The 21205-nt window shown below is 47.5% G+C and overlaps 2 protein-coding genes across 3 annotated transcripts in view; one reads left to right on the top strand and one right to left on the bottom strand.

The window, feature by feature from the left end:
- The window catches only part of LOC109856235, a gene marked incomplete at its 5' end in the record, with an annotated part of 89331 nt that extends 73172 nt beyond the window's left edge, over window positions 1-16159 (top strand). Inside the window, 2 exons of the mRNA XM_020431279.1 lie at window positions 2272-2937; window positions 9680-16159. Coding sequence (XP_020286868.1) covers window positions 2272-2937; window positions 9680-10234 — 1221 coding nt within the window. The remainder of the gene's footprint in view (window positions 1-2271; window positions 2938-9679) is intronic.
- Window positions 1-21205, bottom strand: part of LOC109856236 (autophagy-related protein 16-1) — a 446352-nt gene that overhangs the window by 245459 nt on the left and 179688 nt on the right. The gene's annotated exons all lie outside the window — the stretch shown is intronic.

Below are 21205 nucleotides of genomic sequence, written 5' to 3'. Positions count from 1 at the left end.
CCGAAAGACAATTTAGTTGTTTTAACAAAATTATAATTTGCTTAAATACAGGTAACTTTGAATGTACAACACAATAGGACAACACAATATTTTGTCTGCTTATAAAAATAAGCAGTTTGATTAAATGAAATACTTCGTACAAAGAAATTCAGATTATATTCAATTAAAGTAAATGAGAATTGCCTATTTCATCTTTTTTAACAGTATCTTTTATTTGAAATTATCACAACTTATGTTCGACAAAACAATTCATGGCTTAGTGAATTAAATATGTTCATTACCACTATTGTTAATTCAACTTATACGAATTTATTACGTTATCTTTATTACCATATGCTTGAATTAAAAAACCAAGTATTTCAGATAACAAACTGAAACTCAACTAAACGCATTTAGTTGAGTTAATAGTATTTTTTTCTCAGTGTATATGAAAATTCTAAATTTTTTCGGCTCCTACACAATTGGTCGCCTCAATCGTATATCTTTTAAAAGCGACAGATGTTCGACGCTGTGTTAATAAATACGCACGAAACTTTGATGAATATACAGATAAATATTTTGACAATATAGGCAAAATCGCGATTTGAAGTAATCGACAGAAATGGTGGTAAAATAGGTAGATATCGACGCGTTTTGACGTGTACTGGCTGAGCGCCGTGTGATTTCATTAATCGGGAATGTCGGAAATAGAATTCCGTTGTGCACGACGGATCGCGCATATGTTTCTCTCCCGCTTGTCGCGTTGCAGATCGAACGGATACTCCGAAAGGGCCAATGGGGGATTTTCTATAAACGCGATTACGTCGCGCAAATGCAAAGCAGGTCGAACAATCCGCCGAGAGGCGCATTCGCGGAAAATCGAGTTTCCTGTCGCAGACGCTTTTTCCCCTCCCGGACGTCGCACACGGTCCGGATGTGAATCGCATCCGGGAGAAAATCAAAAGAAAGATTTAGCGACCGCGCCAATTCATCGGGTATTCGATTATCCGTGTGCTTTTCCCGCTGTGGAATTCTAACGCGCGAGCACCCGGATTAAACGAATTTTCAGACGGTTGTTGCAACGAGAGATATTTTACATTAAGAGCAGCGTCAAATGGAACGAAGGTTTATCGTCTCGCGAATTATAGTTTACGGATAGTTTACCGACCGCTCGCGCGGGTTTCGTGAACGATTATTCACTCGCGGGATGAGCAAATAACGCATATAATGGGATAATTGTGTGCGTGAGGCGATCGCGACTGGCCGCTACGGGCTTCGCAGTTATATAACGCGTTCGCATCTGGCATTTCCACAAATATACAAAATTATTAACTGTGGAGATAACACGCGAAACGTCAAGAGTATTTATCGGCGTAATATTTGCGATTAATTTGTTGCGCCGAAAAGGACCATTGAAAACGAGGAGCGATAAATAGCGCATTCGCATAAAGGGATTTCAAATAAATTCTTTGAAAGTGACAAGCGCGTGAATCAGAGCGGATTATCATTATACTCGGCACACAAATGAAAACGCGTGTGTATCATTCGATTGATAATTATTGGTTTTTGATGCGTATCGTCATCGGATAAACGCGATGTTGAAAATAAAGAGAGAGAGAGAGAAAGCGCAAGCGCTCAGCCACTTGTATAAATAGATTATTATCACAGCGTGTAATATCGCAAGTAGAAATGTGAAACCACGTTCAACGTAACACGGAAAATTTTATCGGAAATTTTGATATCCTAAAAATTGCGGAACAAAGTTTCGCCGAACTGTTTTCTCTGTTGTAATTTGCGGATTCTACACTCGGCTCGTCTATATATATGTATTCTATACCGGCCGCGCTCGTCGAATACCGTAACATATTAATTGCCCAACGCGCGCGCGAACTATATCACTGAAGATCAATATAGTACGTTTGCGGTGGAATTTCGATGCACTCTTCTCGCGCTCGCTGTTCGATTTTTGTCATAAATTCTCCGGGAGAGTTTTTGTGTAAGCCCGATGCAAGCTATCAAAATCTCCCGACCACGTGAAGCGAACAAAATAAAAGAGCGATCAATAAATCGCATCGGCTCGGGCTAGCTTCGCGAAGTTTAATTGCGAAACATTCCGTGCTCCGCGTATTTTGGAATTTATCACCGCTACGCCCCGGCGGCGGCCGCGCTATAATTCCTTTGAATTAATACCGCCTGGCAAATCGCATTAACGCCCGCGGTACACGTCGAACTCTCTCGAGCTAGCAAACCATGCGAGTGAGTAACGGCCCGAAAACAAACGATAATTTCCAGGAACCATATCTCGACGTACCGGAGGCGTCCACGTTCGAGCTCAGCTCGTGCTACAACGTGACCATCGACTGCCGCGCCGGCGACATGGTCACCAGAATTCAGACGAGCAAGCTCTTCTACGGCAAGGTTTACGCCAAGGGCTCGCCAAACTCGTGCGTGCAGGACGTCAAGGGCGCGCTCGAGTTCGAGCTCCGCATGGCTTACGACGATCTCGAGTGCAACATCAGACAGCAGGGTCTCGGCCGTTATCTGAACGACGTGGTGATCCAGCATCACGACACCATCGTCACCAGTTCCGATCTGGGACTTGCGGTCACTTGCCAGTACGATCTCACCAACAAGACCGTGTCGAACGAGGTCGATCTCGGTGTGCACGGCGACATCACGCCCGCTCTTTCGGAGGAGGTGATCGTCGACTCGCCGAACGTCGCCATGAAAATCACCGATCGCAGCGGAAACGAGATCGTACCGTCCGCCGAAGTCGGCGATCCGCTCGCGCTCAAATTCGAGATCCTCGACCCGAACAGCCCGTACGAGATTTTTGTTCGCGAGCTCGTCGCCATGGACGGCGTGGACTCGAGTGAGATCATTCTGATCGACTCCGACGGCTGCCCCACCGATCACGTCATCATGGGACCGCTCTACAAATCGGTCACGACCGGCAAGGTGAGTATCTCTCTCTCGGTTGTTGCATATATTAGTATGATTCTCCGCGAAACAAATACTGCATATATATATGTGTTTCTTGTTGATGATCCGCCGAGCGGAGCGGAACAAACAAAAGCCACTTCCTCGCGGCTGATTACACCGGCCGTCTAGCTTTCTTAGATTAACTTCGCTGCCAGCAATGGAAAACTATTTCCAGAGAAGTGAATGTAGTTGGCAACTCGCACTGAAATGTCCCTCTTGGCGTCGTTCTAACAAGAACGTCTTGGTGCTCGATCATCTCGCCACGCCGCGGCCCCGTAAGCGGGCGAGAGTGCCAGCGCGCGAAGGAGAGCAATAAAGGGAACGAGCTGTCCGCGGCAAAAACCGTCATTTTGTAGCGCACCGCGCGGACAGGTACGGTATCGTACGATTGCGCGCGTGGTTGCCCCGAGGGATACGACACCCCGAGGAACAGATAAATATTGAATTCTAATTTCGGGGGAGGGAAAGAAGAGAGAAGACTGGGGAGATATCGCGCGCGCGCGCGCGACACCCGACGGCGACGGAGCGCGAGAGATGATTGACGTGCCGATAACGTCGACGCTTCTTGTCGATCATGATCGCGCGCGTGTATGTTGGGAACGAGATATTCTTACGCAACGGCGGGTGTAAAACGCCGGGACGAGGATGGAAAAACGCGGCGAGATGGAAGCGGGCGCGCGAGTCAACATCGCGGTCGATCTGACTTCATGCTAATCAATCACCCAGAGACGGATTTTACGACGGGAGGCAATTTGCCGGGGCCCTGTAATAGGTCGCGTCGATGATGCGCCCGCCGTCTCGGGCGATGACGTGCCGTGACATGCCTGGCACGCGGGCACATCGGTCTGGCGCGGCGATCATTACCTCTCGCGTGTTCCATACATAAGGGAGAGAAGAGCGTAGGATTGCGCGATAGAGTCGGCGCGCGGGGTTAATATATATTCGCGCTCGCGATCGGATTCGCTCGATCTCGTCATTCGCGCACCTGTCACGTCGAGTTTGCGCGCGAGACTCTCGGAGATTTTATTTATTTTATTTTATTTTATTTTTTTTATTTATTTATTTTCTCTAACACCGCACTTATATTTTCATTAATATAATTCGCGATGAACGCGCGCGCGCGCACACACACACACACACCGCGGTCGATAGCTGTTGAATAACAGCGCGCGTTTAGCGCAGTCGAGCGCATTTGTTACGCGCGAAGACGCGCGAAAAAGGAAAGACGGAGGTAGGCCTTCGCGCGGATGACGCGCGGATATGATTGAGAACAGATGTTCCCTTCAAATACACGAAGATGGATCATTAAATAATGGAACACCACCACGGTTGTGCGTTGAAAACGGACGGGGCTCCGCGCAGAGAGAGAGAGAGAGAGAGAGAGAGAGAGAGAGAGAGAGAGAGAGAGAGAGGCGCGATTATTACTTCCGCGTTTCCCGCATAAGGTAAAGCGGGAATTGACTTCGCGATCCCATTAGATCGCGAAGAAAAAAATGGGTTTAATCCCTCCCTCGCGCCCGGACGAGAGGAGAAGGTTGAGCGGCTGGAGTATCGTGGGTGAGCTCCGGCCGTGGAGCTAAAACGCATTAGAGCGGAAGTACAATAATTCTCAAGCGGTTAATAAGGTAGGCGATCGCCACACGTACGACCTCGATAGACCAATTACACATACACCGCTCGTACATTTCGCGCGATGACTTCGCGCGCGATATAAACTCGTCGGCCGAACAAACGCCACACACACACACAAACGAGAAACGCGATTACGGCTGATTATTAAAAGGAATCTGTAAAAAATCTATTATTTTCCGATTTCAATTCAACGGAAGATCCGTCGATATATAAACGCGTCGCGCGAAACTTTTCTCTCGTCTCGCATCGTCGATCTTGCGCGAGCAAGATCGCGGAAGAAAACGGACGATCTCATCTCTCTTCAAACTTCGCGACTTCGAGACGCGAAAAAAAACGTATTTCGAGCGAGATGGAGCGATAACGCACGTCGACGACGAGTAAAACAAACACGTATCGTTATCGGTGGCAGGTAGAGAAAAGGCGAGCGGCGAAGGTGGACGGAGGAGCAGCGCCCGTTGCCTCGTTAACTGGTTGTTCCACGTCATTTGCCAACTACGGCCGCGCCAACCTCGGCGCAATATCGCTTTATTAGAAAGTAATAACAGTCGTGGTCTCGAAACACAAAGAGTTTAAATTTATATACGGAATATACGTACATACGTACGTGTATATAAAAGACGCCGAGCATCAAGATATATCACCCCGTGGCGCGCATCCCGAGCCAATCCCGGGTTCCGGTATCAAGCTCGTCGTGGGCGCCTCTTTTCCGGTTTAGAACGTGCGCGCCCCCATGCCGCTTGATCTCGTTTCCTGACCGCGGCTCCGATCTCACGAGGACTAACCCCATTTCCTGCCGTGCGCGCGCGAGAGATGCGAGAAGATAGAGAGATCTCGGGTAACATCGACGTTGCTGCCGATTCGATGCGGATGGATCCGCCATCGGTGAATTTTCGTCGAGCGCGTACGCGAGAGATAATAAAAGAGAAGAAGCTTCTTCTCTCCGTATTCGGTTTCTTCCTCGTCTGATCGAACGTAAAGAACGGAGGGGGGAGGGGGCGTGCTCGAATCCGCGTGGAAGAGGGGATGAACGCGTAAACACTGTTGAGGCAATTACATCGTCGTAATTGTACGCGCCTCCATTTGCCTGTCGACCCGGCCGTGAGTGATAAAACGCCCGACAACGACTCTGATATATACGCCGCGCTATCAGCTATCAATAATCTCCGTCGTTTGCGACAGTATATACCGGCCATTACGATATGGTAATAAACGCCAGGCGCAACATTGATTCCCGGTAAACGAGGGGTCGTCGTTCAGCGACCTTCTCCTCCGATGGACGTACCGATAGCAGGAAGTTACTTGTTGATTCTTTGTCTTTCTCAATAAAGGCGAAGGCGCTTTGAGGGGAGGAGGCGCTCTTTCCTTTCTCGACCGCGAGAGTTAATAAACGACTAATAATTAATTATTGCCGGGAATATTATAAGGCGGTTTATGTTTTACCTTTCTCTCTCTCTTTATCTATCTCTCTTGCAAAGCTGATAAAAATATTTTACGATCCTCCAATTACCGTTAAGGTAATGAATCACTCTAATCGTCGATATCGTAATAGTTGCATTCCGGGAAAACGCATTAACGCGCTGTGAAAAAATGTTCGAACGGGCTATTAAAAGATAGTCAGAAACCAAAAAAAGAGAGATGGAGCGTTAATTTCAATTTTATATGAAATACAAGATCCGAAGAGATACGCGGGCGCGTTTCCTGTTTTCTATAAAAAAAAAAAAAAAATTCAAACGGATAAATTTCTAAATAATCTCGCGCACGTGTGTGTATGTGTATATATACGTTTCTAGATATATACCGAGTGTATATATTTCTGTTTCATTCACGTACCGTTCGTATCGTTTTATACACCGGATATATGTATCAAAAGCAAATGGCAATCGCGAAAAATAAACGAGCGAACGCGAGTATATGTACATACGCGCGATTGATTTCCTTATAATCCCGCGACTTGTCTCTCGGTCGGAAGAGAGTGAACGACGATGACGGGATTGCAACACACATCGCCGTCTCATCTAAACCAGAAATTTGCCAAAAAGCTGAACGAAGAGGGAGGGGGGAGAGAGAGAGAGAGAGAGAGAGGGCGGCATTCTGAGCGTATGTTCGTCACGTAACCAGAGACCGGGGGGGGGGGGGGTTCTCTTCCATTTCGTAACCGGTTTGAATGAAATTGGAAACATTTCTCAAGCGCCACGCGAGTCTGTGTGCGCGCACAAAAAGCTCCGTGTGTACGAGCCAGGGAGAACTAGGCAAATACACATACGTACGCGTATATCTACAGGGGGATAGTGAGAACCCCGCGGCCGACTTATAAAGCAGACAGAAGGGGGATTCACGTTGAGCCCGCGCGCCGTAAAAGCGCGCGGGGCGCGCGAGTCTTACGATCTGACTGATCTGCCGCGGTACATTTATGACGGGCCGCCACTCCCTCCCCCGCCCCCTTTTCCCTATATATAGTCGTGTTTCCCCTATCGCCGACGTCGTTCCCTCGCTGAAGGAGACTTATCGTCGGGCGCGTCGGATACCACCAGATGCCGCGGATACAGCGAACGCTTCTTTCGCCGGCTACGACCGGGGGTTTTATACGTGCTTCTTCTTCATCCTCTCCTCGCGCGCTCCCGAGCAGCACTCTCTCGAGCGAACGTCCGGAGACTTTCCTCGTCGTTCGTTCTTCTACACACGACCCGCTTTACGTTCTTCTTCTTCTTCCTCTCCTTCTTCTTCTTCTTCATCGTCTTCTTCTTCTTCTTCTATCGTCATCGCGCGTCCGCGCTCTCTCGCTTTTCCCCCGCGGATCTTCCGCTACTCTTTCTGCCGCGAGATGACGTCGGGTTAATAAAGTTCCGCTCGTTCCGCACTCGGACGCGCGGCCAAAGAAACGGCCTTAAATGAAGCTGTACGTGGAACGAAGCATATTTTAATGTCTTACTTCCCGCCGATAATATACGTGCTCGGTGTGTAAATACGATGAACTCGGTAATGCGCCGTAGAAACCAGTTTTCCAGACGCGCGCGCGCGCGCGACGCCAGCGTGGCGCTAACCCCGAGATGGTGCGATGGAGTATCTTCCCTCGCACACTCTCTCCCTCGATTTCGTGCCGATGGGGATCGGGAACGAACCGAGGCGAACTTCGAGGCTTTAACCCCGCGCGACCCCTCTTGCAAATAATCCGAATGAAGAGGAATCAATGACGCGTTGCACGCACCGCGCGCGAATACATCATGCGCGTCCGGCGTTTCTCTCGGTGAAGCGATCATCGCAAACTCATTCCGCGAACGACAAGCTTCTAACGAGCGGACACAAGTGATTATCGTACGCTCGTTTTGCAGAATATCGTCAAGAGAGAGAGAGAGATAGAGAAAGAAAGAAAGAAAGAAAGAAAGAGAAAGAGACTTCTTCATACCAATTCCGATCGCTGCGGCATCGACGTGTCGATGAGAAGAAGAACCTATACTCTCCGTAGGTACACGATGCGTAAGTGCACGCGATAGCAACTCGCGCGTACGGAATAAAAAAAAAAAAAAGATTTTAACGGATAGGTCCGCTGTCACGAGAAAATAGGAATTACAAGCGCGACGCGCTTGGACGACGCGCCATTCGCCGAGGATAGGTACGGGCTCGCTCTTAATGGCGCGCGTAAAAGCGGCTACTTGATGCTGTTTTTCATGTCATAATCCCGTGTAATTGCCGTTATATGGCCTTACCTAATAAAGAGCAAAAAAAAAAAAAAAAAATCGTCTTATACGTACGAGCGGCTGCTGAGACGCGAAAAACCAGTTTCGAGGCGATCATCTCTTACGCATATTGCGTGCGACGCGCGCACGGACGGACGGACACACCCGCCGCGTTATGCGATCTCCCTGACATCCGCATTCTGTGCAATCCCTCTTCTGCGAGAAAGCTACCCCGGTTTTTCCTGTCCGCGACGCCTCGTCGTAAAATCGCCTCGCGCGTAAAAATCACGTCGCGCTCTTTTTCTCTCTATCTATCTATCTATCTATCTATCTCTCTTTCTCTCTTTGTCTTTCGCGCGCGTTTTCCTCTTTCCGATTTCGGAAACACGAAAGTCGAAAATTTATGTAGAAGCGACATATGGATAAGATTAGCATTATTCCGCGTCCACGCTGCGGGGGATTGCACTGCGAGCGAACGACCGCCCGTGTCGGAATTTCAAAATTAATGCGACATAGCTTAGTTGAGTCGACGGGCATACACGACATTGCACGTGAATTACGTGAGTTCGCGAAATAAAAACCGATGAAACACGCGCGCGCGCGCGCGCCCGATGCGCGTTTCGCGGCTACCCCGCGCTGATTACATTTGTTATATTGCGTTGGGTAGCAGTTCGTGTGCAACCTGCGGTTGAGAGGGAAAAGAGAGAAAAAAAACAAACACAGAAACAGCCAAGGGAATGAATCTGACGTTTCGTAACGTCCCGAAGCGCGCGCGCGGAGAAACACCTTTTTCAGTTAACATCGGCGCTTGATGGCACTTTAATTCGTTTCTTGAGCGCGATGAAAAAAAAAAAAAAAAAGCGCGGAAATTGTATACACGCCGCGCTTCTCTACCGGGATTATAAAGCGCGCCACGGGCGAAAGAGAAGCGACGACGAGAAGGCGGCGCGAATGTCATAATATTGGTGCTGCACTTTTCGCTTAACGGTATGCGCGAACACGGACACAAGAGACAGTACCTCTCTCCTTTTCCCCGCCCCCCCTCCCCCCTGAACGGTGAAATAGTCGCCGAGAGAAGCCATTCGGCACAGGTGTTTATGTATTTATCCGGACGACAAGTAACGGCGTGAAACAATTGCTTACGTGACTTGCAATCCGCGTCGAAAGGGACCGATGGGAGCGCGAGGAAGTCGGTTTTATCACATTCCACACATATCGAATTCTCCCTCCCCCCTTCCCCCCCCCCGACTCTTCCAAAATATATATTTGCGCGACGTGCCAAAAATCGGAAGCGCAAAACTCGCGCGACGCTTCGTTACTTAATTATAATAATGAATTTTCCACACTTATGGAGAGAGACAAAAAAATCCCACTTAAAAAAAAATGTATTTTTCTTTGTTTCCGTTACGCAGATACTGCTGTCGCACTTTGACGCGTTCAAGTTCCCGAGCTCGGAAGTGGTGCAGTTCCGCGCCCTGGTTACTCCGTGCATGCCGACCTGCGAGCCGGTGCAGTGCGATCAGCAGGAAGCGACCGGCGAGCTGCGCTCGGTTATCTCCTTCGGCCGACGTCGTCGTCGCCGTCGCTCAACCAACTCTCAGAGCCGCGAGGATCTTCTTCTGGTGCAGTCCATTCAGATCACGGACAAATTCGGTTTCGAACGCGACGGCAAGCTGCTGCCCAACGCCAGCTCGGCAACGAGAGACACCGTGTACGTCGAGAGCGAGGACATATCGTCGACGATGAGCATGTGCATCAATCTGGGCGAGGCCATCGTCGCCGGCACCGTCTTCCTCATCGCCCAGATCGCCGTGATCGCCGCGTGGGCCTTCACCTGGCAGCGACGCCGGCAAATGTTGAAGCACCAAGAAGCGCTCTCGGTCTCTGTGTCCGTACCCGGGATGCATCCCGGGCGCACCGACAGTCTCTGTAAGTTGTACGACGCCGGATACTCACGTCGCTTCTGAACGACGATCCACACACCCGCGCCTCTTTCCCCATTTTTTGATTTCGCGATATCATCGTCAATCTCGTCTTCCTACGTATAAATCGCTATTATTACGAATTATCATTTCACGGCTGACTTTCATACAGACGCGAGTTGTTTGTTTCTTCTAAACCGCACACACACACACACACACACACAGACACCCGGCTCGCCCCCTCCGGAGGAGCGGTGGGTCGCGCCACCAATTTCCGCGAAGCGATCCGCAGCAGACAATTTTCACGGCTCTCTCTTGGAATCTTCCTGCGGAATTCGGGACGGGCGTTCCGCTACGCGCGCTATATATCAAACTTGTACCGCGAGCGTAGCCGCGTTGCGAGGCAACAGCCAATATAACGTAGCTTTTAGTGAAGTATGCCCTTTGCCGCCCGGCGCTTACCTTGTAATTCGGGCGGAAGCTTTGCCGAGAGTGAGAGAGTGAGAGAGAGAGGCGCTCTACTAATTCCAATTAGATTCGCTTAGATGGGCAGATCGCGCTCTCGCTTCAAGAGAAGCGGAGAGACGATCGTTTCTCCCTCTGATCGGAAACAAGAAAATGATTGCCGCCCATCCCGCGTACGAATGTTCTTGTTGCATCCACGTCTCACCGTACTATTACATACGTATCACCTTTCCCTTCCCTTCCCTTTGCTTTTTCATTCCTAACTTCATTTCCTCGCAGCTGGGCAGAGCGCGCGAAAGAAACCAATCGATCTCGCGATATCAACTTAAGCGATGTTGCTTTTGCGCGCGTGCGCTTTCTCGGGGGAGAGGGGGGGGGGGAGCGCGGGGGTCGCAATTACGCGCGTTCGCGTATGCACACGTGCTAATAATGCCGGTGGATTACTGAAGAGAATAATTAGGCACAATTGCGCTTGATTGCTTTCGCCGCTGCGTCTGTCGTTCAACTCGGGCACAAATATCAGTGTTTCCCAATCGGCACCCAAGGTCGGCGCAACGAATCGTACCAAATGTATCATCAATCTCGTCTCACTCTGTCTCTCCGGTCGGTCGGTTATTTGGAAGGAGAGAAGCAAGGCTGCAATTACGATTTCCCCCCCGTACCGGCAACCTTTAATTAACGTGACGTTCGGTGTGTCCAAGCGGCCTTCGTGCGTGTGTGCGTATCGTCCCCGTTGTTCCCGAGCGAAAGTCGAAGCCGCGTCTAAGGGGACGTTTTCTTGAAAGGATAATAAAAAAATAAAAAAAGAAATCATCTCGCGTCGGTGGTTAATTCGTATCGTAAACGCGCTCGCACACCGGGAATGCAATGCACTTCGCCGGGGGAGACGGATATATGTAACATATAAGGTAAATCAAATTTTTTACTTTATTCCGTAAAAAAAAACAGTTCTGGTTACACATCTTCCATCGGCGGTAAGCGACCGCGCGTGGCATAATGTGCAACGGCGCGAAAATTTCTTCGCGGTCGATTTCGCAAGTTTGGTTTCTTGCGCGCGTTATCATCCAGAGAGAGAGAGAGAGACCCCGTTCTCCCTCTTCCCTCCTCTTTGCCTTTGAACTAAAAACTATCGCGCGTGCTTTTACCGCGTCCCTACACATACCCGAGATGACGTGACGCGACGTGAAACACGTCGCTGTGGCTCAGCGCGGAGATGACAGGGGTTGTTGATGTGTGATGCTCGCCGCATCGCACAGGCTACCGGGTTCTAATTAGCATCGGGAATTGGGCGTGATTATGCAGATGTATTTGAGTGCGATATCAGCGGCGCGACGAGCCAGTCGGGATTTGCACGAGGGGACAAAAGAGAGAAAAGGGATCCAAGAGACGGAACTAGAAACCGAAGGACCGAAGCAGCTTGCGGGCTCGGTGAGGAGGGAAACGTATAAGGTACACGCGCGCAAAGGGGTTGGCGGAAGGTTAATTGCCTCTTGTGGCGTCTCGGGGTTAAGCTAAGCTTGCGGGGGTAGCGCTGCTTGATGGGATTGAGTCTGGGAGCCTCGGGAGCGTGAGGGAAGGAGCCGGAGCGCCGGGATCACATCAAGGATAGCCATCTCTCCCCCCCGTACCAAGAGTACCACCACGTAACCTCTCCCGCATCCCCTCCGACTTAACCTCAGCCCTGTCCCTTAGCTATCCCGTGGCGGCCAGGTTAATTTACATCGCGACACGTGAGCTTATCAGGATTGGCGTGCTCGAATTGAAGGGCGCCGTTCAGGAATCGATCAGTTCCTCGGCGCGCCGGTAACTTCTTTCTTCACGGCGGTTGCGTAATAGAATATCGCGTTCGATCGATCAACCGACGGAAAGTCCGTCTTGACTGCGGGGATATCTTTCTAAAGAAAAATCTTAAAGGAACAAAACCTCCCACGTCGATAACGTCAAACGCAGAGAGAACTCGGATTTGCAACGGTCGCGTCGCGTGATAAAATATCTCTGTTCTTTTTTTCTTTTTTTTTTTTTTTTTGCCGGAAATAAAGTACATTTGCCAAGTTATTCGGCGAGTCGAGAAAACGGGCGGAGAAAGAAAACAAAACAAAGAGCTTTAATTTATAAATAAATGATAGAATATATTCTATTCAATTTGTCTCGACGGAGCGTGTGTGATATATGCGCTGTGGAAACACAAATCGCTTCGCCGTGCCAGCGGTGTCTTATCGATTTCGCCGAAAGCACACCGGGAAGCAGAGAGACCACAGCGAGATCGGATTAATTGAGGAACTTGAGGATTAAAATACACTCGTTAAGACAAACACGGGGGGCGAACGGGAAAGACAAAATGAGAGCCTCCACAATCGTTCTGAAGTGTTTGCGTTACAGTTAACCGAGAACTTGGGGATTGTTCTGCTGTTTGACGTTTACCTATCGCGTGGCGAAGATTCGTTGATACACCCGGATTCCGGATTTTATCACGCGCGCAAGCGGAATGTCGACACCGCGCTTCGTAAGCAGAATATCGCGCGTGCCCGCTGATCAAACACAGACAGTGATCATAAACTTTTATCTTATAATTTTGCGGCGAGAGATTAATGCGAGATCGGAAAGGCCGTTCGCGCCGATAACAGCTGCGAAAGAAAGACGGTAGAGTCGCGCGTCCATAAATATTTCATATCCACCGGCTATGCGCGAGTAAAACTCACTGCAAACGCGTACGGCGACCGCTAACGCAACAACAATAGCCAAAAATCGAACGAAAAACGATATACAGAGCGCAACGGCGGGCAGAGCGAGCGCGTATGTGTCCCCGTCCATCGACATTCCCGGTGCGCGCTTTGATTATTGGCTCTAATTGCCCCGTTGGATATTTGCTGTAGACCTTTGACCCGCGCGCGAAACCGCCGCCAGAGCGTCGAATTCCAAATGGAATTTTTCGCCTCTTAAATCAAGCGCCATTGATTCCGCGCGGAACACGCGCGAAAAATTGAAATGCAGAAAACACGCGAGAGATTCTCGCATTTCTCTTTCCCGCGGTGTATTTCCGAAGAGCGCGGTTTAATTATTTTCGCATTACGCCGAGTAACGCGCCTCCGATGTGTGTTCGAGCGCGTCTCTGGCACGGAACTTCCTTCCCGCCTCACCGCCGCTCGCACGCTCGCAATCCGCTTCTGATTGTAGACGTATACGTATATTAAGTCTACAGATAAATGCTATAAATATAAAATTACGAGAGTATATAAATAATATACATATATACATAATAACGATAATGAAAACACACGCCAACACGAAGGTGCCTAACAGTAAGCTACGACGACGCATGATGAACTTGCGAGGTGTGTTCCGTCAGAGTTTTTTTTACACTCTCTTCTTCTCCTTTGAAAGATAACACACACTTCAATTTATGAATTTATGTTTAAGAATGTTTGCGCTAATAACGCTGCGGTAGTTTATTATCCAATCTGCTTGTGGTGAGAGGGTAGAGCCAATTTTTTTTTAATACACTGTTCGACGTTGATACTTGTACGAACGCGCACGTTCGCACACATTTAAGACGGTGTTGCGCGCGCGAGCGCGGCCAGTTGCGCGATGATTAATCTCGCGGATGAATTCCGCGGAGAAAACAAGAGGCGCAGACCCGCATGCGCGCACGCGCGGTCGCTCCGCGCAACGCTTTAGCGACGTAATTTTTTGTTCAAAACAATTGCAATATAATTGTATCGAGCAAACGTATGGAGTGGCGCGAGAAAAATTTTGCCAGTTCTTCGCCTGTTTCGTCGCGCGCGATCTCCGACCGAGAGATTAAAAACCGAGAAAAAAAAAACGCAGAAGGATCGAGATTCTTTTTCGTCGCCGTCAAGTGCGGGAGGGGGAGGATATCCGGGGAGACATTCCGAGATAGACGGAATGTCCCAAGTCATTATTTTTCTTTCACAAGGGGAAGATGAGCAAGATTTTCTCGCACCACTTTGTAAACAAGAAGCATTACGAATAACGCGATAGCGATAAAGCGCGAGCACTTTTCATCGACTTGATCGAACCGAAGGCGCGGCGGCGAAAAACGCGGTTGCGAGAGCTTTGATCGCACCCGATTTCGCCGTGACGTTTGATTCAACTCAATGGAAACTGCCGAAGTGAAGAATTATCATTAATAAGAGAATTATCATTAATTAATTAATTAATTGATTGCCTTTTTTTTTACATCTTAAAAGTGTATACGATGGAAGCAAACAGGAGCAATTATGTGTTTCATCAACATGTTTCATATATATATATATATATATGTTATAATAATAACGTAATTAAAATTAAGTTTTTAACGCGTCCGGCCGTGTCTCGCACTCCGCTCGCGGAGCCGAGGTCGCGGCGGGCAATTGCGAGAGGAAAGATAATATTGGGCTCGAGGACGATCGCTCTCGATGATATCAAACGTGCCTGCAATCCCGAACGCGCCCGACTTGGGTAGCCGCGGGCGCAATTCAACGCGGCCAGCGTCGTCGTTTCGTTGCGTTACAAGTACCACTCGCTTCTTCTTTTTTTTTTCCTCCCCCTCCTCTCTCTTTTCTCTCACTCCTCTCCTCTTTTTTCCTCTCCTCGCTTCCTCTCCGCCTCACCTCCCCTCTCAACCTCCCTCCTCTATCGTTCATCTTAATGAGGGTTATGTTTATACCCCCGTACTTCTTAGCAAGAGTATCCGCGAGTTTGTAGAGATGTCGGTGCTTGTCCTCGAGCCTGAGGTGCGCGTCTTGCTCCGTCGTAAGCTCGAGAAGCTCGAGTCTGTTCTGTACCATGACAAGCGTGTATTTCTGCTTTTCTCTTCTCCGTGCGCGCGCGCGCGCTCGCGCGCGTCCTGTACGTCTTCTTTTCCGCACTTTGCTCGTCTCATCTCTCCGGGCCTCGTCTCCGCAACTCCTCCTCCGTCCTCCTCCTTTCGACCCTGCCAGGCCGAGAGTCTATTTGCCTGTCTCTCCCCCGCCTCTATTCCCTAGCCACACAAATTAAACCATTTTCATCGCGAATACATACGTCACGTACAGAACTTACCCGACGATCGCGAGCATCTTTCTTATATATGTTACACACACACCGCGCACCACCAGAGAGCATAATCGCTTATTTATTTTTTACGTTAAACGTATATTGCCCTTCAAGAATACTCGTATATAACCCTATCACGCCTATTTTTCTCTCCGCGTCCTCCCCGCGTCTTCTTCCACCGAGACCGGCGTACCGAACAACTACCGTTTTAATAATACACCCGTCATACCGGCCACGCACTGAAACTGCTATGTAATTTAACGAATCACTCCGCTGACGTTAAACGTAATGCGTGCGTGTTTCTAATTAATTCCCACTCTTCTTCGTTTTTTTTTTTTTTTTTTTTTTCCCTATCTACATTATCAAGACATATCTTTCTCGCCGAACGTCGTATATGTCAGTACCGTAACACAACACGTTGTACATAGCATATATGGTACCAGAGAATATAAACTCATTTTATAACGAAAAGTGTATTGTGTTGTTGTTTTCCTTCCACGTATCCCGAGTCCCTGGTATAACTAACTACTCCTCTTCAGGAGTGTGAGACACGACAACCGGATCTTATCCGGCCAACGCTGAGAATTTCTATGTAAGGAGAATCCCTGGGACGAGTCATCGGCAGGAAGAAACGGCGAGGTGAAGGTAAGTATCGCAGCAACCGTCTTGGCGTCTAATGTGGGACGCCAAGAAGAACCGTTGAAATTTATGTTAAAGAGAAAAAAAACAATAATAAAATTTCTCAGTGATCAATTTATTTTAATTGGTACAGCAGATGTTGCGTGTGTTTACATTCAGCGTACGATGCACGATGTGAAGTACGATATAAATGAATGTACGTGGGCAGTATCGCTCTTCTCTCCTCTTGTCGTGTGGATATAGTAATACCATCCTAATCTTAAAATAAGACGCCTCGAGCGATTGCGCGAACGATATTCGCGTATGTAGCGCTTATACGATATATTTTATAACGCAACAATAACCAACAACCGATATTTCATACGTGATACACGACTAAAGCGCTGGCGCGCGCGCGCGCGCTGGCTATATATAGATTATACATTCTGTTAACATCGCGATCAGAAGTTCTAATATATAATCGCCGCGAGCGCGCTCGGCTAAACTTGCTCCCTCGACCAAATGAAAATTAAATCCTCCTCGTGACGTTCTCTCTCTCTCTCTCTCTCTCTCGCAAGTTTCGAGAGAGCGGCTCGCATTACAAAAGAGCCGCGGGTAGAAGAGAACCCGAGATACGCCGCGAGAATATGAGGCGCGTCGTGCTGCACGAGCGAAAAGTGGACCATGTAAATGTCCAAAGATCACCGGTTTCCAGCCCCCCGTTAGTTGCACTTTTGTAACGGGGCGATTCGATAAGCGTGAGAACGGTCTCGCGAAATGGCCGGTCGCGAACAAAATATGAAGAACAAGGATTTTGTGAAGTATTAAATAATTTAACTAATTCAATTCGGTAATTTAGTAATTCAATTTAGTGGATGGAATTTATTAAAAAAATATTTGTGCAATATTGTTTTGCCTGTAACGGTAGAAAATGCAACACTGCGTTAGATGACGTGAATAAAGACGAATACGCCGAAAAAAAAACCCACCGATCCAACAACATTTCAATAATTTAATTCGATCTTTTATTCTTTTTATTCGAGAGGAAAGAAGAAATAATATATTTTATTTTATTTTTTTTTTCATTGTGTATTTCGCCAGCAGCACGCGCAGTTAATCATACGGCGAAAGCAACGAGATAAAGTGATTTTACTCCGCGTTGTTTTGGATAGTCTCGCCCATCCGACGCAACGTCGGCTCTCTCACCGTGCGACGGTCGAGAGACGAAAAAAGGAGGAATATTCCTTCTCTCTCACCTGGAAATCGCGCTGGTAGTTTTAAGGCGAGCTCCGAGATTACAACGTCTACCGAGTCGCTTCCGATCGGGAGCCGCTCGCTTCGGCGCAATTTATCGCGCATAAAACGAGAACGTAAGTTCGGACTCCAGGTATTCGGCGAGTCCATTCGGCGCGGAGTCGGCTATGTTAATGAACCGGATCGAGATAATGCCGCGCGACGCTTCCCCAGTTTATGGTTGTGCTAACGCGGCCGGAAGTATATAGCTATCTGGTGACAGAGGCACAACCCCGGCATTATCGATTCGAGAGAGAGAGAGAAAGAGAGAGAGAGAGAGAGAGAAGTCGCTCTCTCGGCAGTTTGCTCTCTCGCAAATAGAAACGGAAGAAGCTCGAGCGATAGCACCCGGGCGTGCTAGTTGGATGGCATAAAAGTCCTGATAGGTTCCCGGCATTTCCGGATATCTTGTTCCAACCCGACGCTTGCCCTCTTCGCTTCTTCTCTTCGTCGTCACCGTAACGGAGCTGCACCGTAGGCACCAAAACGCTTCCTTTGGTACGTGACGTACGGGAGGGTAAGACGGCTGCAGAATTTCCGGCGTCGTTCACCGTTCTCAAAGAGAAGAGCGAAAGAGAAAAAGAGAGAGAGAGAGAGAAGGACAGAGTTGCGCGAAAGAGAGAGAAAGACACGTGTGTGTATGCTGGGAGAGTAGGGAAGAAAAATGATGAATAGGATTGCATCGAAAACACGGATAGCACTGTGTGTACGAGGCGGAGGCAGTTCTCTCCTTCCCCTCGCTATGGCTGTGGTAGGAAGATTCGTTTTTCACCGCGGCGACATTGTGTCGGAACGGTTATACCGCTCTGTGTATTCTGGCGTGGAAAGATGTCATGCCGATGTCGGTCGCCGGGTATGTATATGTATACATACATATATATATATATATATATATATGTATACACACGTTCGCGATTATACGGGAACGTATTCGTTTACCGATCCATTCCGAATTTATTCGCCTGATTATATCCGCGCCAATCGCTCGTGAAACTGACACGGCATCTCTCTCTCTGATTAAAAGTTTTACGTGTTTCTACTGAATGGCGGCGTCCGGTATACAATTTTGTTTTTCCGCGCTATTTGTCAACGTTTAACGCCCGCAAAAATAATGACGAAATATATCGCGCATCGCGGGAAAAAGTTTGTGCGAAAAAGAAAATATATTTTTATAATAATAAAATACGCGACACTGTTTCGTTTGATAATATAACTTTGGACGCGCGCGAATAATACGATATGTGTAACGCGATATGTAATATATCAAGATGCGTTAGATAATTAATTGTGACAACGACAGTTGAAGAATAATCTGAAAATTTACAGCGACATTCAATGCACGTCGCGCGCGCGCGCGCACATTGAAAAACGGCGAAGTATCCAGGTAATTGGAAATCGCGCTTCGCGTTCTAACCGGATAATATAGCAGCCGTGAAGTGACGTGCACACGCGGGATCATCAGTCACCGCGTCGGTGCGTCATCGTGAATGAGAAACGCCGACTATAAGACGTTCGAGCTCTCCAAAGCCATTTGTCAAAAGTAGAGACAGTCCTATCGAAGTGTCTCTACGAAATTATCTGCCGGCGGCGCCGGACCCATGGGATTCCGGAACAATCTGTCCCGGTCGAATTATCCAACATTAACCTCGCCCTCTTCTCCTTATCCCGTCGGGTTATCGATCTGTGCCGATGCCCGATTCCCAATGTTCGCTACTTCGCGGGCGGTCCGCGTTCCCCAATTCTCATGTGACTTCGGAGAAGTATCTCTTTTCGGTTTTCTGGGCCGAGAGTGGAGAGGTGATTTCCCAAAGAAAAGTAACGTTTCTCTTCTCGACTTTAAGAGTCGTTCTTTTTTTTGTTTTTAGAGTAGAATATGGACCACCGATAAGCGCGTCATCCTGAGAAAACTCGTCGTGAAGGAGTAAAGATTAAATTATACCGACCGTGACTAGACACTCGGCGATAAGAAAATAATAGAGAATAAATCGCGTGCTATTAAACGCGACAAAAAAGCTATTTCGATGAGAAAGATTATACGACGACAGTCATTTGATATTGAATTCATAGTCCTATAAATGTTGCGATACCGCTTTTAAAAGCTCGCTAGTGTCGCGTATATATGCCTTGGTACGCGTTCGCGGAAGATATGGCTCAATAAATACACCATAATCCTAGACGATTTTGTTTTATATTGCGCGTGTATATATATGTATATATATATATATATATATATATCGTCATCGTATGCTCTGATATATTGCACGCAATCCACTTAAAGTTCTCGTTCCTCTCGCGCCCGCCACGTCGAAAGTTGTAAACCAGATCGAAATGTGCATCGGGCGATCAAGGAAAGTGGTGGCGGAGTAAATAGCAAGTGCTTTTGCCATTGGAATGTCGATGCCGGGGATCAGTTCGTGAGAGGAGCAGAGCGGCTTGAATGACGGAAGGGGGGTTTGCCCGGCTCATCTCTTTCTTAGCTACGCCCGTGCTCGCTCGGATGAGGATTGTTGCCGCGGCGCGCTCGGGCAAGAAAAGGCGACAAGCAAAACGAATTGAGATGGGGAGATGTGACAAGAAGAAATAGGAGCGAAATCTGGCACGTGAAAGGCAGCGAAGAAAAGTGGATAAGAAAAAAAAAAAAAATGTACGTGACGGCGAATCGGAATGCCACATACGGACGATCATGTACTTTTGTTATGAACCTTCTGAGGATCGCACTCCTTCGGTTTTTCGATCGCATAGAATGAAAAATCGCTGTGTGATTCACTTATAATATGTTGTACGTTATCCCGAGTCGAAATTTAGCGTCTACATTGAACCTCAATTTTTGAAACAAAACAAATTTCGGACGTACAGCAGCGTCAAAGTAGCATCTACTTTTTTTCTTACTCCTACTTTGAGCCTATCAGAGCCTGCAATGCGCAGCCTGATCTGAGAATTGAACCCTACTTTAAAACTTTAGCAGAAAAAAAGGAAACTTCGGACGTATAACAGCGTCAAAGTACACCGAAAAAATTGTATTCTTGTTTTGAGGATATATTCTACTTACTTTAAGTATATTTTATACTAAAATAGACGCCAAGAAGAGTTTCTTATTTTAAGAGGAAAATCCTCTAAATAGTAATATATTGATAAGAATATATACTGATTAGAATGTAAAAAAGCCTCTATAGAAAAACATATATATCTCACTATCGAAAAAGACTATATTCTTAAATTAAGAATATATTCTTAAATAAAGAATATATCCTTAATTTCAGAAGAATATCATCTAAAATCTTTAAAAAAATTTTTTAAGTATAAAATCTTCTACTTACGAGAATATAATTTTTTCGGTGTACTAAAACAGAGAATCAAATTTATTTTAAGAAATACACTTATATGTAACAAATATCGATGGTTAATTTCTCTTGCTGTAAAACACATATTAACAATATAATAAAAGAAGTCGCGCAATGTCAGCTGTTACACCAAAAAAATTGTATTCTTGTTTTGAGGAGAGATATCCCACTTACTTTAAGTATATTTTATACTAAAATAGGCGCCAAGAAGAGTTTCTTATTTTAAGAGGAAAATCCTCTAAATAGTAATATTGATAAGAATGTA

This window comes from Pseudomyrmex gracilis, unplaced genomic scaffold, assembly GCF_002006095.1.
Source record: "Pseudomyrmex gracilis isolate BER0280 unplaced genomic scaffold, ASM200609v1 scaffold_111, whole genome shotgun sequence".
NCBI classification, from domain to species: Eukaryota; Metazoa; Arthropoda; class Insecta; order Hymenoptera; family Formicidae; genus Pseudomyrmex; species Pseudomyrmex gracilis.
This window is presented reverse-complemented; position numbering and strand designations above follow the sequence as displayed.